Raw genomic sequence first — 18,031 nt, 5'->3', positions numbered from 1 at the left:
TTGATCCCTTTATCATTATATAATGCCCTTCTTCTTCTCCTTTTTTTTTTTTTTTAAAGATTTTATTTATTTATCAGAGAGAGAGAAGCGAGAGCGAGCACAGGCAGACAGAATGGCAGGCAGAGGCAGAGGGAGAAGCAGGCTCCCTGCTGAGCAAGGAGCCTGATTCGGGACTCGATCCCAGGATGCTGGGATCATGACCTGAGCAAAAGGCAGCTACTCAACTGAGTCACCCAGGCGTCCCTATAATGCCTTTCTTTGTCTCTTGCTATAATCTTTGTGTTAAAGTCTATTGTTGTCTAAGAATTACCACCTAGTTTTTCTTCACCTCCGTTTGCATGGAATATCTACATTCAACCCTTCACTTTCAGTACATGTCTTTTGGTCTGAATTAAGTCTCTTCTATGCAGTATACAGATGGGGTTTTGTTTTTGTTTCTTTTTAATCCATCCAGTTGCTTCATGTCTCTTGGTTGGAGCATTTAGTTCATTTACATTTAATGTACTTATTCATAGGTATGTACTTACTGTCATCTTGTTAACTGTTTTCTTTCTTTCTTTCTTTTAAAGATTTTATTTACTTATTTGACAGAGAGAGATCACAAATAGGCAGAAAGGCAGGCAGAGAGAGGGGGAGGGGAGCAGGTTCCCTGCATAGCAGAGAGCCCAATACGGGCTCGATCCCAGGACACTGAGATCATGACCTGAGCCAAAGGCAGAGGCTTAACCCACTGAGCCACCCAGGTGCTCCTTGTTAACTGTTTTCTATTTGTTTTTGTAATTCTCTGTTCTTTTCCTCTTGCTCTTTTCTCTTGTGATTTCCTGACTTTCATAGTGTTATGCTTGGGTTCCTTTCTATTTTTTGTGTATATATTATTGGTTTTTAGTGCCATGAGGTTCATTCTAAAAGCACAGTAATCTACCCTCTCCATGATTATGTATTTGATATCATATTGTACATATTTTTATTTTGTCTATCTCTTAACTAATTATTGATTTTACTAATTTCGTCTTTAAATTTTATGCTAGCTATTACTTTTACTGTATTTTGCTTTTGCCAGTGAAATTCTCCTTTGATAATTTTCTTAAATTTTTTGCTTAGAGGATTTCCTTTCACATTTCTTGTAACACTGGTATGGTGGTAATGAACTCCTTTAAGCTTTTTTGTTTGGACAGCTTTTTATCTCTTCTTAATTCTTGCTGGGTAGAGCATTCTTGGTTGTAGGTTTTTTCATTTCAGCACTTTGAATATATTACGCCAGTCTGGCCTGCAAAGTTTCTGCTGAATAAACAGCTAATAGTTGTATGGGTGGTTTGTTGTATATAACTAGTTGCTCTTCTCTGGCTGTTTTTGAGATTCTCTCTTTATCTTTACTTTTTGGCATCCTAATTATTATGTGTCTTATTTTGGATCTCTTTGGGTTCATCTTGTTTGGGGCTCTTGTGCTTTCTGGACTTGGATGTCAGTTTCCTTCAGGGAACTTTTCAGCTATTTTCTCTTCAAATAAGTTTTCTACCCCTTTCTCTCTCTTCTTCTGGGACCCCTATAGTGTGAATGTTAGTCTGCTTAATGTAATAGAGGTCCCTTACCAATTCTCATTTTTAAAAATTCTTTTCTATTTGCTCTTGTTTGGATTATTTCCACTACCCTGTCTTCCAGATTGCTGCTCTGCATCCTCTAATCTACTTTTGATTCCATGCAGTGTATTTTTCATTTCAGTTATTACATTCTTCAGCTAAAACTGGCTCTTTTTTGTGTTTTCTATCTCCTTAAGTTTTCACTGAGTTCATCCACTCTTTTCCTAATTTTGGTGAGCATTTATGATCATTACTTTGAATTCTTTACCATGTAGATTACTTGTTTCCATTTTCTTTAGTTCTTTTTTGGAGGTTTTGTCTTATTCTCATTTAAAACATATTTCTCTATCTCATTTAATCTGACTCTCTATGTTTGTTTATTGGTATTAGGTAGGTCAGCTATGTCTCCTTGTTTAAGAGTAGTGTCCCATGGGCCTAGAAAAGCTTTCCCCCTGCTCACCAGAACCAGGCATTCCAGGGCTATCCTTGTATGAGCTGTGTGATCTCCCACTGGTGACAGGCCACAGCTGGTGTGGGTGTACTGGTGGGCAGGGATGCCCTTCTTACCCAGGACTGGAGTCACTATGGAGGGGTACCAGCTCTGACAGTGGCTGCCACCTGGGTATGGCATGGTGGCAGTTGCTTTGGAGGGGCATCTGCCAGTTGGGTGAGGCAGATCTGCAGGGGAATGCCAGGGTGGGGCAAGCTATGCTAGCAAGGTAGATAAAAAGTGTCAGAACTGTTATTTGCCAGTGTTGGGCCAGCTGGGCTGAAGGTAGGCAAGAAAAATGGTGCCTACCAGCACTTCTGTTCCTGGGGAAAGTGCCCAGCCTCTCTGGTACATGCCTTAAAATTTGTCAATAAATCTCCTTCATGTCTGGCTCAGGTGATTTTTAAACTGCTGCTTCTTTACTGGTTTTTGGAGCAAGTGATGCTGTCTCTAGGCCCTTTAAGAGCACAGTCTAGGTCTTCTATAGGCCTCTGGGTCTTTTGGAGTTAAACTCCACTGATATTAAAAGCAGACATTATGGGGACTCACATTCCTGATGCAGATCCCCAGCATGGAGTCCCCGCTGTGGAGTTGAACCCCTTAACTCCACAAAGATGACCTCCACACTTATGATATCCCTTCTGCTGGGGTCACTGCTGGACGCTTTTCAAATGGCTGTTTTCCCACTGGGTCTCAAGGGAAATGGACTACATGTGAGAGAGGGGGGAGCCTCAGTTTCCTATAGAACTTGGGGACCCCTGGATATCAACTAGTTGTTTTTCCAAGTCAGATGTTCTGGGAGGTTGTTTTCTGGTGCAGATTTCAGGGGCCAGAATGCCTGACTGGGGGCATCAACCCCTTGCTTTTCTGGAAGAAGTGTCTAGCTGGTGAGATCTCTCCCTATTGTGTGCTGCCATGCTGCATGTGGGGTTTTTTGTGAGACTGTGTCTCTGCTTGTTCTACCTATCTTTACCCTTTGTTGTAGAGAGCAATTCATCTAGCTTTCAGATCTTTTTTGGAAGGAAGTGATCCATATGTTCCTACAGATGGCATGTCTGAGGTGGAGGTAAGTTCAGAATCTTCCTGTGCTGCCATCTTGGACCCAATCTCCTGGGTCCTTATATTTTCTCTTTGCCCTTCCAGATCTATTTTCCTCTATTCTTCACTTGCTCTATGTGCAGGGAAGCTGACCTACCTGATCTGTATCAATGAGCTCACTTGGTTTCTGGCTTCTGACTGGCCTTGACTGATTGGAGGGCAGAAGAGTTGAGTCAGGGCATTTTATTTCCCCAGTTCTCTTCTTGCTGTGGCTAAAGGCTGGCTGTGCATATCCCCTATTGGGGCCCTCTCTTGAGTTACACCTTTGTATGGATTCACATAACAATAACCTCACTTTGGGGCCACAGTGTAGCAGAAACTTCTTCCTATTACTAGCCCTGTGATACTATGGTTGTCCCCTTATTGACATTGCCTAAATATTTATACATAGTCCTTTTACTAAACTGCCCTTCATTACCTAGTTTGCATATATCTGTTTCCTACTATAAGAAATGTATCAACTGACAGTGTGGTTTTAATAAACTTCATGAAATAATAAACATCTGGGGGTCCACCAGACATTACAATATGTTGCTATTTAAGATTTTTCACAGTATTATTAACAGTAATATATCTCACCTGTTCATAGACTTTGAACCTTCCAAAGGATAGTAGAAAAGAGCAATTATAGTGAGAACAGTTTCCATGGTGTTTGTAAGAGTTCTGGTACAGCAATACCATGTGAACCAAGAGCACAACTGGCAAAAAAACTAAGAACAATTGTAAGCAAACATATATGGAGTATAAAAGGAAAAGCTCAGTATTATCTTCTATGGAAAACAGCAAGTATACATACTGCAAAAATCACATCAAAACATAAATGATATTGAAAATAAGCATGCCCATTGTTTTCAAGAAGTTACATTATACATAGGTCTATAATAATACCAGATATGTAGGTGTTAAAGTTACCAAGTTTATAATTTCAGGTAAATTGACTAAAGTAATAAACCAGGCTTTAGAAGAACATGCAAACAGAAGCATCAAGTCTACAAAGCAAATGTCTTAAACTTGTTAGCTGGTGCAAGGATGTTAAACATGTGGTATTAGATTCCTAGCTCTTCAAATACAGCCTTTAAAAAATGTTCCAAATTTTTGTGGATTTACAGGCTTCTCCTAATCTAGAAGAACCTGGTACTGCTACTTTGGGGGAAGGATTTCAAAGGTATTACACTTTTTGACATTTTAGGTTGAGCCTTCTTCAGTGTATGTAAGCACAAAGTAGACTGATTTTATCCTTGAATCCATTAACAAGGACTCAATCGCTAAACCCTCCTATCCTTTTAATGCAAATAAACACACTATCTAGAGATATGTCTTAGTAATAATTAGCAAATTAATTAATATTTATTAATACATTAATAATACATTATATTCCAGAAATTTGTTGATAAATTGGTTACTTGGAATTGGGAATATATTTTCCGGTAGAAACAGTATTAAAAAGGTAGTAAGATTTCTAAGCTAGCTTGTATAAAAATTTATTTAAGAAAGACCCAAGGGAGGTTAACTACAGTACTAAAGAATCCAGTCACTCCTCAGGATATGGTTTCAATGAGAAATTCCATTCAAAATTTGAATGTGGTATCAGGAATCTATCTACCCACTGTGAAATAAGCCAGTCTGACAAAGGACAGTTTTCTACACCACATTTTCTCCCTTACAGAGTCTACCTCTTTCAAACACTCAGGCTAGAGGTGAAAGAATGCTTCAGTGAAAACCTGCTTCTTAGGCTCAGTCTCAGCTAGCTAGAGGTAGTGAACAAAGGTTGTACACAGTGGAGGTTATTTGTGAGGTAGACAATGATTAGAACAATTCCTATTGAATTTTGTAGAAAGTGACGCAAGGACTCTGACAGGTTTGATGAGTGAAAGTGCTTCCAAGCCTGTTCCTGGGGTTTAGCCTCTCAAAGATTTTGAGGCTTCAGTCACCTGGGGAGCAATCAGAAGTAGAGAAATGGCAGGTACCACTTGCATTTTGCTGTTCTTCAATATGGAGGTACCTCTATAATAAAGTTGTACAAATTATCTTTTGAAGCTGTTTTGAGAACTGGCATTTTTTCATGTGCTTCATGCTATTAGGAATGAAATGAATAGTTTCTAAAGTGTTTAGGACTTACCACCCATTTTGCCATTTGCTGATTTTCAAGTTGCTTCATTAATGAGTAGAGTCTGATGTCTGCTATAGCAGACAAAAGTGCTTGGGCAAGTCTAGGAATCCAAATCTTTAAATAGTTTAAAAAGAAAAAGAAGATATTAAAAAACGTGTACTGGTTCACACAGAATTATCATTAAGAAATCAACAAACTGATCCAACTATCAACTGAAGGGCATTCTTAGTACAAAAATAATGTAATATATAGTATTCTATTCTTTTGCAAAAATACCTGTTTTTCTACAAAAATGACATTAATCTTTCAGGGATATGCCCAAGGTAGTTTTATTCCCTTTCTTTGTAATTTATATATTACAACACTACTACCATTTTAAACATTTATTTATTTATTTGAGAGAGAGTGATCGAGACAGAACATGAGAGGGGGGAGGTCAGAGGGAGAAGCTGGCTCCCCACTGAGCAGGGAGCCTGATGAGGGACTTGATCTGGAGACTCTGTGATCATGACCTGAGCCGCAGTCACTTACCCAACTGAACCACCCAGGCACCCACAACACTATTACTTTTAATATAGATAGCCAACAAAACAGTTCATTGTGTTAGGGTTCTATTTTAGAAGCACACTTAATGATCTTTGTTAGCATAACAATATTAAATTTTTATGAAGTATTTATAGTAATATGTGATAGGTATCATACCAAGTACTTTACGTGTATCAGCGCATTCAGTCCTAACAATCCCTGTGAGATCAGCACTGCTTTATAAGTGAGGAAACTGAGGTAAAGAGACATTAAATAATTTTCTCAGGGCTGCACAGCTAGCGTAGAAACCAGAATTCAAACCCAGGTCTTCCTCATTCTAAAGACGGTGCTCTTAACTACTAAGATACATTGCTTCCCCATCCTGCAATATGGATAATAAAATGAGTTACTTTTTTTTTTCTATAAAAGGACAAGTATTCTACAACTACAGAAACACAGTAATCAGATGACATTAAAAAGTAAATTTAAGGGTAAAACTAAAGAGTAAATATTATAACGTAATTACTGTTAGTAATTCTAATGCTATACATCTTTGAGAGTTTTAAAAAAATGTGTTTTATGTTTTTAAATGAGTTTTAAAAAAATGTATCACAGTTATCATTAACAAATAACACACTGATAGAGGACAATTTAATCTAGGTTAGCTCAAAGATGTTTTCTAAAAATATATTTAAATTTTTACTTGTGTTGGATCAGTCTTTATTAATTTTGCAGTGCAATTAGAGTGGCTTTACTTTCAGGTGCCAATGGCTTCTAACACTTTAGCTTTATATGTTCCTCCTCTTTGTCAGTAATTTGTAAATAAATGTTTGAGTTTTAAAGGTATGTTGTACTTCATAATTTCACTTAAACTCTGCCCTGTAAAATACAGCAAAAGGCACCTATGTACATACCTTCTGATTACTCTGCCTAGAGATTTTTATGCTTCATTCTTGCCTCTCAGGCCTGAAAGTAGTTTATGTGAGAAGTCAGTTTAGCTACGAGTTTAATGTAAGACAACAGTACAAAGAAACCACTAAAACTATATGTTGTGCAATGACAGGAGTATAACATTTGTACGATTAATGGTTCTACTATATTCTGAACTAGTTACCCTAGCTTTCAATATTATATTCAATTTGGAGACCTACATTTTAAGATAGATTTTAATAAATTATAAGATGTCTAAAGGATATTATCTGATTATGATATTTAGAAATAGAGATATTTATCCTGGATAAATAAAACTTTCTGAAGGGTTGCTTGTAGAAAACTTGAATTTAAAAAAAGGTACATTTGGGGCCCCTGGATGACTCCGTCATATAAGCAACTGCCTTTGGCTCAGGTCATGATCCCAGGGTCCTAGGAGAGAGCCACATTTTGGGTTCCTGACTAAGTGGGAGCCTGCTTCTCCCTCTATGCCTGTTTGTACTTGCTCTTTCTTTCTCTGTCTCAGATAAATAAATACAATATTAAAAATAATAAAAATAAAAGAAGGTAGATTTTAGTTCAACACAAAAGTAAGTAGAGATGTAAATTCCCAGTTATTCGAACTCTCTCCAGACCTTTAAGATACTGTAATTTTCTAGGTTTACAGTAAAGACCTGAGAAGAATTAAGTAGCACTTATACATGACTTCTGGAAATGAAAAGTAGAGGGGTGGGGCAAAGAGAAGGAACATGCAAGGGGTAAATCTAGAGTATGGTACTGTGCTGGCAGCTCACCATTCTCCTGTTCTTTAAGCTCCTGATTCTTCTATTAATCTCCAGATGCCAAATGCCCTTATATGTCTTCTGACTATTGAAAGCCCCCACTTTGGTCCCCTATTCAGGTCTGTCTTCTATATCCCTTTCTTCTCATTTGTTCTAAGCCAGTACTGTCCAGTTGAGATATAACATGATCCATGCATGTAATTTAAAATTTTATAGTAGCCAAATTAAAAACTAAAAACAATCCCGAACAGGTAAAATTAATTTGTTATTTTGTTTAACCCAATATATCTAAAATATCATCATTTCATCATAATAAGATATTACAGAAACATTTTACATTTTTATTTTGTACTAGGTTTTTGACATCCAGTATGAATTTTGCACTAATAGCACTTCTCAATGTGGACTAGCCACATTTCAAATATTCAATAGACCCATGGGGCTAGTGGCTACCATATTAGACAGTGCAATTCTAAGCCATTACTAGTTCTGTAAACACACTTCATGCAGTTTGGGGACAAGCTATCTAGGCTATAAATAAGCAGACCTAAGATCTAGTTTTATTCTTTCTTTATTTTTAAAAAAAAGGTTTTAGGGGCGCCTGGGTGGCTCAGTGGGTTAAGCCTCTGCCTTGGGCACAGGTCATGATCTCAGGGTCCGGGGATCAAGCCCCCATCAGGCTCTCTGCTCAGCAGGGAATCTGCTTCCCCCCTCTCTCTCTCTCTGTCTGCCTTTCTGCCGACTTGTGATCTCTGTCAAATAAATAAAATCTTAAAAAAAAAAAGTTTTAAAAAATATTTTATTTATTTATTTGAGAGATAGAGTGCACTAGTGGAGGGGAGGGGCAGAGGGAGAGGGAGAAACAGGCTCCCTACAAGGAGACTGACGTGGGGTTTGATTCCAGGGTCCTGGAATCATGATAAGCTGAAGACAAATGCTTAACCCACTGAGCCACCCAGGCACCCCAGGATCTAGTTTTGGCTCTGCTTTTAACATCCTGTGACCTTGGTCTATTTATTTCACTTCTCTGGCCCCTTCTAGTTTCAAAATCATGTGGTCTATGTTTAAGATAATCAATATGATGGGGCGCCTGCGTGGCTCAGATGGGTTGAAGTCTCTGCCTTCGGCTCAGGTCATGATCCCGGGGTCCTGGGATCGAGCCCTACATCAGGCTCTCTGCTCAGTGGGGACCCTGCTTCTCTCTCTGCCTGCCTCTCTGCCTACTTGTGATCTCTGTCAAATAAATAAATAAATAAATAAAATCTTTGAAAAAAAGATAATATGACAGTATGAATGACTAACTGATAGCATCTTAAGTTTCTCCATCTGGTCAAGCTCCAGATAGGACAGATTTTTGTGGGGAGGGACAGTGGGGTGGGGATGGGGACTAGAGGAGGCTTACTTTAAATCACAGGTGGGTCAGCTAGAGGTTGAGGAAAGTGGATAGGTCCTGGAGGAATAGGAAGTTTTCTATCTTGAAGACTCTTTCATTCACAATATAATCTTCTTCTTAGGATATCTTATATCCTTGATGACTTCTTGAGATATAAGATATCCTTGATGGCATTACATATATTTGCCTGTGGTTCCAGGCTTTATGGTTACCCCAAATAATCTGGAAACCCTTTCAGGACAAGGGAATTTACAGCCCCTAAGTTCAACATCTGTCCATGGAAGAAATGCTGCTGCTGCTCTAAATTCTCCTTCCCCATGATACTTCCATGTGTCTTTCCAGGTTCTAAGAAACCCTCAGGATTAGGACTGCCTTTGGAATTCTGGGTTACTTCCCTAACAGAAAATGGGGAAGGCCCAAACTTCTGAGTCTAATCTGAGGACAGCTTAAAAGATCTTCAGAGTGAGTTTAGGGAAATTTTTGGCCCCATTAGTTCTTTTGTATCCTCCTTGGCAACTGACCCCAGAAGTACATGATCTAGGAATTACAACCTTACTTACTATTGCTGCCTAATTACTATATACATAGCACAATGGTTGTGCATATCATCAAATTCTTATCAAATTAATTTTCTCTAAGATTTATTTTCAACACTAAATGCTGAGTAGGTTTATATGTATTCTTTATAAGCTCATATAACAGGATCTTCTGCTCACAAGTTAAAACAAAATACAACACTCCTTTCATGAGTGAGAGAAGTGTTGTATTTCTTATTTCTTATATCTTATTTCGTGAAGGATGAATACTTCTTTTTATTTATTTATTTATTTGACACAGAGAGAGAGATCATAAGTAGGCAGAGAGGCAGGCAGAGAGAGAAGGGGAAGCAGGCTCCCTGCCAAACAGAGAGCCCGATGTGGGGCTCGATCCCAGGACCCTGAGATCATGACCTGAGCCGAAGGCAGAGGCTTTAACCCACTGAGCCACCCAGGCGCCCCAAGGATGAATACTCTAAAGTCCAAATAATTAATATATAATGTAGTCATTCTGAAAGTCTGAATATCTTAATAGGATTCACAGGATACCTTTAACTAGGACACTTTCACGCTCAGTTTTGTGTTTTAGCACATAATGAAGGGTTACACATCGCATTATGTCTTCAGAACTGTAGGCTGCCCAGATATGGTCAGTAACAATACCTTTTTAAAAACAAACCTTGTGATACCAATAAAGTCATTTAGTTAATATACATTAGTCTTTTAAAAAGGATGGAATAAATCAACTTTTAATTACTTTTTAATTTACTTTTATTTAAACTTACCAGCAGTTGAACATTATCTTTCCTCAAAAGATGCAGGACCTTGTAAATGCTTGCAAAGATTAAGGGATAAGTGTAACCCCTCAATCTTTCTGTCCATTCCCAGGTCAAATAACCATAATTAGTAATATTAAGGACTAATGTTATAGCACTGAAACATAATCTATTTTAATTTATGGGCATGAAAAATTTCCATTTTTTTGGATAAAGCAGCTTAAAATCATAGCATTTTATACTGGTTATTTTAATCAAAAATGCAGTTGGCCAATTAAACTCATAGCTTCTTTAAGAATGGAATGTGTGTTTTACTTCATCTATATCCTCCACAGTACTGAGCTCTATGGGAATACCTGCTGGTTAAAGGTTGAGTCAAATATATTACATCGAAGAAAAAAGAAATATCAGTATAAAATAATGGTATACTTTGATAAGTAAAATTACTTAGTAAAATTGATAGAAAATTTATAAGAGAAGCTGGTACAATTTCTAAAGTGAATATACATTTCTAGTCCGGAAAAGAAACTACAAAGGATATTTGAAAACCATGCGATGTGCAACTTCAAGAGACTGCCAATATTCATCTGGAACAAAACTTGTCTGGACTAAAAAACAGTTACATATTCGTAATGCTATGGTAAACAAGACCAGATAAATGTTTTCACCAAGGAGATCTGAAAAACAAAACAAAACAGGTAATTGTGGCACAAAAGTCAGGAAGTTCCACTGAGAGAACTAAAATCTGCTGCTCTGGTTGGCGCCTTGCTCAGACTCTGAAGGTACAATAGAGAATTCTGGCCGGTAGGCACTACTCTCAAAGCAGACCTGGGCAGACAGTTAAACAAGGGACCAAGCCTCATCCACTGGGAAATTACCACCTTTCATTTAACCAATCTTTCTTGCAATTACTGTATAAGGAGAATAGTAAGATAACACTGAACTAACTATATGGGTAGCCTAGGAAGAAAGCTAACAAATTACTTAGGATCAACTCTTCCTATGTATGTCAAACAGTGGCGTATCAAACTGCTGGTCCTCTGCATGTTTTTAAATAGTCCTTACTGATGCTTACTCTATGCAAGGTGCTGAGTTCATTCCTTCACATGCCCTATCTCATTTGATCCTCCAAATCATGCTAAAGGGTAGGTACTGGCCCCATTCACATATGAGGAAACTGAGACTAAGAAGTTATTCTGCCTTGTCCAAAGTCAAAAAGGTTATAAATGACTAAACAGGATTCAAAACGAGGTCTGCTGCCTCCAAAGCCCTGTTCTTTGCCACAACTGGACAGCCTGCCAGCTGCATACAGAGTATTTTTTAAAATGTGAATTTAAAAATCCGACTTTGTATTAAAATGTTTTTCAATATAAAAGATTTGCAGCATTTCACAACCAAGACCTGACAAAGCTCAACTGGCAGTACCTAGTTGGTTCTTTAAGAGAAGGTGCTTTAATTTATTCAGACCTGCCTGTCTGGCCTCCTGAGTAATTGTGTTTGCCCTGTGAGCCTTTTGAGTCTTTTGCTATATAGTTCTAGGTTCCTGCCACCCTCCTTCCTTATTCTCTGGGAACATATTTAAATATTTTTCAGATGATTGGCACATTCAACACACCACACACGCCCCATCTCAACTTTCATCTTTCAGAAGCACCTAAAGAAACACCCCGACTGAACTATAACTACTGAAAGAAAAACCCTTTTACTCTGCGGACTGGTGCACAACTCAGAGCGGGCCCCCGAACAAGTGATCTCGAATCACCTAACAGTTCTACCATATGTCTGTGACAAGTATGACAATTCGCCGTCGTTACTCACCTTGACCCTCAGGGATCCAACTTCTAACAAAGGAAGGATTAGGAGGACAGAGCGACAGAACTCGGGCCCAGCTAACTCTCCCTCCACCCCCCCGCCCCCACCCGTCACAATCCTCCTCCATTTAGCAAAACGACTCTCTCCTTTCTTGGTCGCAGGTTTGCAGGGGGAAACTCGGCTTTCTTTTCCGGCCGCTTCCACAGTGCTCCGCACACGCAAGGCGCACAATACATAATTCCTGAATGAATGAGAAGTCCCTCCTTAGAGCAAATACCCGCGTCTGACAGATCAAAAGTCCCCTCGCTGGGGTGATTTTGCTCCTGTCAACATCATCACACCGGACCAGAGGGAAGGCGAGGGTGGGAAAAATAAATGGGGTGGCAGTCAGCTCCGGTCCAACCCCAGGCACCAGTCCCTCCGTAGCTGCGAGATCGCAGGTTAACTCCCAGCCCGGGTGCCTTTCTAAAATGCGGATGGCTACGTCTCGGCCCCTCGCTCCGCACGGCGGCGGCAGCACTAACCAATGCAGGATAAAGGGTCCTGCGAGGGGCCCGAACCGAGAATCCGGTCGCGAGCGCACTACGGTTCCTTGGCAACCCCGCCCAGCAGATGGAGCCCTAGCTCAGGGTCCGCGGCTTCCCGCCACCGCCTGGGAGGTCGGCGTCCGCGCCCCGCCCCCGCCCCCGCCCCCACCCCCTCACCTCCGTGCGGCAAGGTGCTCTTCCGGGGGCTGAGGTACAAAGTGGACTTTCTCTTTCGCAGCTTCATCTTCTCCTGGGAGCGGTTCTGGAAGCCGCGGAAAAAGAGTCGGCTATCGTCCCCCTCTTGCCTCATCCTGCACCTCCTTCGGGGCCGGCTGAGGATCCCTTGGCACCTCAGTCCCTACGAAGAAGGAGACCGGACTTGGAGAAACGCGCGTTGCTCTTCCGCTCACGAAGTTTGGCCTCTGCAGCAGCCGTCGCTCGCAGGCGCGGAGGTAGCTGGGAAAAGGCCGCTTTCTCGCACGGAATCCCCGAAGTTTGCGTCTGCCGCCGAGTGCTGCAGGTTTGTTTGGCACCCGTACGCTTTGTCGCGAGCGGGTCTGCGCTTCTTCTTTAGCTGCTTCTCGTGAGATTGCTGTCCGCCTTTGGCTTCGTGGCCTCTGCTCCCTGTTTTCCGGAAACTGCTGGTAGGAGCCAGAACGCTCCTAGGCTAGGGCAGGCGGGAGGCGGGGTCAGCGACGCGAAGCGACAGCCCAACGGTCGGAGGTGTTTAAGTGGCAGTGATCGTAGCAAACGTGTTTGTGTAACATGTCACTGTTTGGGTGATCTCACATTAGCTGTTGGGCGAGGTAGGCGGAGTAGGGCTTTTGTACGGATGTAGAAAATGAGGTTCGGAAACTTAAGTGACTCGGTCCGGTTCACTTAGCAAACTAGTGGCAGAAGGGCATTTGTTCCCATTTTATGTGGTTTACCTTCCAAGGAGCCTACTTGCAAAAACCCCCCTCCCTCCCTCCGTCCTTCCGCAGGCGATGAACCGTAGCATGCTTGTTGAGTTGTCATTTATCTAGTTAATCGTAGAGTCCAAGAGTAAACAGGCATTTCTTTTTTTTTTTTTTTAAAGATTTTATTTATTTATTTGACAGAGAGAGATCATAAGTAGGCAGAGAGGCAGGCAGAGAGAGAGAGGAGGAAGCAGGCTCCCTGCTGAGCAGAGAGCCCGATGCGGGACTCGATCCCAGGACCCTGAGATCATGACCCGAGCCGAAGGCAGTGGCTTAACCCACTGAGCCACCCAGGCGCCCATAAACAGGCATTTCTTACCCATATTAGTTTAAATTACATTTTAGCGATGTTAAGGACAACCTAGTTTCTAGTACCGGTTCTGCCACCAATGGTTTTTGTAACCTCGGGGGCCTGTCTAGGAGACGGTGAAAGACTGTTACATAAGCAAACATATAAATTCGTTATTCTGCTTTCTTCTTCCATAAGCTCTGGTTTCTCCAGAGACTATGGTGTTCACAAGTATAACTTTCTGAGAAATACTGGAGTCTGTACTCCTCAGTTATTAAAAGTAAAATCAGTCAGATCTCTTTGTATTTTTATCCAAAGTGGATGGCAAGTTATTTACATATTTTTGAGGTCTACTTGTACCTTCTAAAGCATCAAAGGGAACTCATAAAGTCCTTTAAAAATTGTTTTTAATTATGCATATTGCCAAAAAACATGAAATAAATAAAAAAGGGCTAATAATGAAAAGTAACAGTTCTCTTTCTTTTACTTCCAGATTGGATTGGCAACTACTTTCAACTTTTGGGGGCAGCTGTTTCGTTTAGTTGATAGTTTTATGATGGTATGTAAAGGTGACAAGAGCCTGCCTCTTCCTAACCTCTCCCCCACTTTTGTCATTTTAAGAATTATTTATTTAAAACCATTGAGAAAATTCTGTAGTAGGATTTTGCTTTTTCTTAACACCACCCCCTAACCCATTTGTCATATTCTCTGTGTATTTATATTCCTATTTTAGTTAAATCAAGTGATATTTACATATGATGAAAATACTATTCACTCTGGAACACTCATAGAATCTTTTTAAAAGGATGTCATGATGAGTTATTGGTTTGCTTTCTATTTTCTTTGTACACAGATCTGAAGATATTTCCTGGATGTTGACTGTAATTTTTCAAAACCACCGTGTGGCAAAAGCACTGTATTGGATTTGTTGAAAAATGTTTGGGAGATTGACTCTTCCACAACTGATTTTTGCTAGCATCCTTGGAATTGCTGGAGGGATGTATATTTATCAACCAATATTTGAGCAGTATTACCGAGATCAGATGGAATTAAAAGAAAAGTTGAAATTGGCCCAAGAATCAGAAGAGAAGAAAAGTTAATACTACATGGAGTTAAACTGTAATTGTTTAAAGTTCTATTGAAATTATGCATTGACTATAAATAATCTAGTAAAAAGTTCTCAAGTATATTTTAAATGCAAATCATAGATAATGATTTTAAAACAAGCACTGTCAATTTTAGTGTTTAATTTTGTCATTTTTAAAAACAAATAAATGTCTAAAGAATTTTTGTTTCCCAGTTGATGTTTATTTTTCTGGGAATGCAGCATAAACAGGATCAAGGGATGACAAGACTCTATTTATAAACTAGCTGGAAATGGTGTTTGTAGTACTGTTTATAGATGAAGTGGATCAAGTTAAGCACGTCAGGCAGAATGCCCCTCAAGTAGCAAATGAAATGTAAATATAACAATGCCAAATGTTAATTTTGTTTATCCTTCCACAGAACCAGTTTAATTGATTTTTAAATTTTAGTTTTAGTTTCTATTTTATTTATTTATTTCTGTGATCTTATTTCCTTACTTATACTAATTTTGGGCTTTATTCTTTTTCTAGTTCCGTTAGATGTGAAGTTAGAGATTTTCCTTGTTTCTTGAGGTAGGCAGGTATCACTATGAACTCCTCTACTAGAACATCTTTCGCTGCATCCTATGGATTTTGCATTGTTATATTTACATTTTCATTTGCCTCAAGGTATTTTCTGATTTCCTCTTTGACTTTTTTGTTGACCCATTGATGGTTCAATAGCATGTTGTTTAATCTACATATTTGATTTTTTTTCAGTTTTCTTCTTGTAATTGATTTTTAGTTTCATGCCATTATGATCAGAAAAGATGCTTATAAAGCATTTTTTTAAAGATTTTATTTATTTACTTGATAGACAGAGATCACAAGTAAGCAGAGAGGCAGGCAGAGGGAGAGGAGGAAGCAGGCTCCCCACTGAGCGGAGAGCCCAATGTGGGGCTCGATCCCAGGACCCCGGAACCAAAGGCAGAGGCTTTAACCCATTGAGCCGCCCAGGTGCCCCAACTTTTGACATTTTAATTATAATGTGTCTTGATGTGGTTCTCCTTGGATATATCTAGTTTGGAGCTCTCCTTGCTTTCTGTACCTGGATGTCCGTCCCCTTCCCCAGGTTAGGGAAATTTTTAGCCATTATTTTCTTCAAATAAATTTCCTGCCCTTTTTCTCTATTCCCCTTTTGAAACCCCTATGCTACTAATGTTATTCTCCTTGATGTTGTTCTATGTCTCTTAAGCTATCTTCTCCTTTAAAATTTTTTTTCTTTTGTTGCTCTGAGTTCCACTGCCCTGTCTTCCTTACTGGTTACTGATCCATTTTTTATGCTTCATTTAGCCTGCTGTTGAATGGTATTGTGTATTTTTCAGTTCAGTTTTGTTCTTCAGCTCTGTGATTTTTGTTTAGTTCCCTTTTTATATTTTCTGTCTCTTTGGTGAAGTTCTTCCTGTATTCATCCATTGTTCTCCTGAGTTTGGGAAGCATCTTTTCTTTCTTTCTTTTTTTTTTTTTTTTTTAAAGATTTTATTTATTTATTTGATAGAGATCACAAGTAGGCAGAGAGGCAGGCAGAGAGAGAGGAGGAAGCAGGCTGAGCAGAGAGCCCGATGCGGGGCTTGATCCCAGGACACCGGGATCATGACCTGAGCAGAAGGCAGAGGCTTTAACCCACTGAGCCACCCAGGCGCCCCTTGGAGAGCATCTTTATACCCATTACTTTGAACTCTTCTCAGGTAGATTACTTTTTCTTTCTTTCTTTCTTTCTTTCTTTTTTTTTTTTTTTTTTTTTTTTTTTGCATCTCATTAAGGTCTTTTTCTTTTTCTGACTTGTCTTGTTCTTGCTTTTTTTGTTTTTTTTTTGAACATATTTTTCTGTTTCCTCATTTCCCTTGACTCTCCATGTTTGTTTCTAAGTATAGTGCAAAACAGCTACGTCTCCCAGTTTTGAAGCAGTGGTCTTACGTAAGAGATAAACCTTATTTTTCAACCTTGCCCTAGCTCTTATTTGTCTTTGGAACATTTGTGATTGTCTAAGTAGACTGATTTGTTCTTGAATGGATCCCAGCTGTGGATGGTGTGCTGAGACCTGTGATCTCAATCAGTACCTGGGTTCAGGCTAACTGGAAGCCAGATCCTTGGGCAGCAGGTCTTAACTTATGTAAATATATATAGTCCTGTGGGCACACAATTGTAGACCCTGCTGATCTATAGACCAGGAGATCTGGAGGTGTCCTATTGGTAAAAGTTGTAACAATTGGGACTTCAGATGAGTATCAACTACTTTCTGAGAGATACCAGTAAGCTGCAATGAAGCGAAGGGAGGGTGCAAAAATGGTTTCCTTGGCTCCATTCCCAGCAGTGCCTCTGCAGTCTGCACATATCTGACAAAACTGAAGTCTGTCCATCAGGTTATAGCTACAGAGCAAGTAAATGGGCCTTGTTGATAGACAGACTGGGGGTGTGTTTCAGTTGGCAGTCTGTGAAGTGCCCTCGATATAGTGGCCTGCCCCCAAATACCTTTCTAGTTGTTACAGTACTTTGGTGCCCAGGAACTCAAGCTTTTTTGTCCACCAGAGGTAGCCCCTCTGGCCCCCAGAGCCAACTCATCCAGAGGCATCCTGTGTGTGGAGGGTGCTTACCTGCAGGCTTTAGCAAGGCCTGGGACAAGTACTGGGGACAGGGAATACCTGTAGCTTTAGTGAATGGGGATTCTTTTATTTCTAGCTGATGCTAAGGAGACCTGTTGCAGCAGTATCTTCAGTTGTCAATCTCAGCCTATAAAGGGCAACCACCATGGAGCTTTTCAGAGATGTCAATGGCCTCACCAGTGCCTCAGTGAAAGGAATATTATCAGGGCCTTCTATGTAACAATCGGGTGGCTGTTTTTCCAATCTCAGCACAAATCCATTCTAACTCTTAAGATCAGGAGAGCAGATGGAGGGAGTAAAAAAAATGAGAGGGGAAGCCAAGAAAATGATAGGTTTTTAAGTGGGCCACTAGACTTGATCCAATGGGACTTGGTAAAGTGACTTTCAAAAGTTTTTTTTTTAAACTATTGTGAAGTAATTGCACACTTGGAGAAAAGGTGCAAAAATAGTACAAACGTTTTATATAAAATTCCACAAGTGTTAACATTTTACTATATTTG

General features: G+C 39.8%; 2 protein-coding genes across 5 annotated transcripts in view; one reads left to right on the top strand and one right to left on the bottom strand.

Moving 5' to 3' along the window:
• Positions 1-12,867, bottom strand: part of PIGB (phosphatidylinositol glycan anchor biosynthesis class B) — a 41,299-nt gene extending 28,432 nt beyond the window's left edge. For 2 of the 4 annotated variants that reach the window (XM_013049278.2, XM_013049280.2), the window contains exons 1-5: positions 12,734-12,867; positions 10,759-10,894; positions 10,227-10,344; positions 5,285-5,389; positions 3,745-3,875 (exon numbers count right to left, since the gene is read on the bottom strand). In XM_013049278.2, coding sequence (XP_012904732.2) covers positions 3,745-3,875; positions 5,285-5,389; positions 10,227-10,344; positions 10,759-10,894; positions 12,734-12,866 — 623 coding nt within the window. In that variant the 5' untranslated portion in view covers position 12,867. Of the gene's footprint in view, positions 1-3,744; positions 3,876-5,284; positions 5,390-5,977; positions 6,320-10,226; positions 10,345-10,758; positions 10,895-12,035; positions 12,271-12,733 lie in introns of those variants that run through there. The other 2 variants (XM_013049279.2, XM_045082996.1) reach the window with 2 other exon arrangements.
• Positions 12,868-12,954: 87 nt separating this feature from the next.
• On the top strand, positions 12,955-15,092 carry PIGBOS1 (PIGB opposite strand 1). Its single transcript, XM_045082997.1, has 3 exons — positions 12,955-13,076; positions 14,298-14,363; positions 14,658-15,092. The coding sequence occupies exon 3, from the start codon at positions 14,740-14,742 to the stop codon at positions 14,902-14,904; it is 165 nt and encodes a 54-aa protein (XP_044938932.1). The 5' UTR covers positions 12,955-13,076; positions 14,298-14,363; positions 14,658-14,739; the 3' UTR covers positions 14,905-15,092.
• Positions 15,093-18,031: the final 2,939 nt, after the last annotated feature.

Source organism: Mustela putorius, unplaced genomic scaffold (assembly GCF_011764305.1).
Source record: "Mustela putorius furo isolate JIRA1106 unplaced genomic scaffold, ASM1176430v1.1 tig00000660_pilon_pilon_pilon, whole genome shotgun sequence".
Classification (NCBI taxonomy): Eukaryota; Metazoa; Chordata; class Mammalia; order Carnivora; family Mustelidae; genus Mustela; species Mustela putorius.
Note: the sequence above shows the minus strand (reverse complement) of the source record. Positions and strands in the feature narration are given on the sequence as shown.

Excerpts from the sequence above, each read along its gene's own strand:
- PIGBOS1 (XM_045082997.1), top strand. The coding sequence starts at position 14,740 with ATGTTTGGGAGATTGACTCTTCCACAACTGATTTTTGCTAGCATCCTT.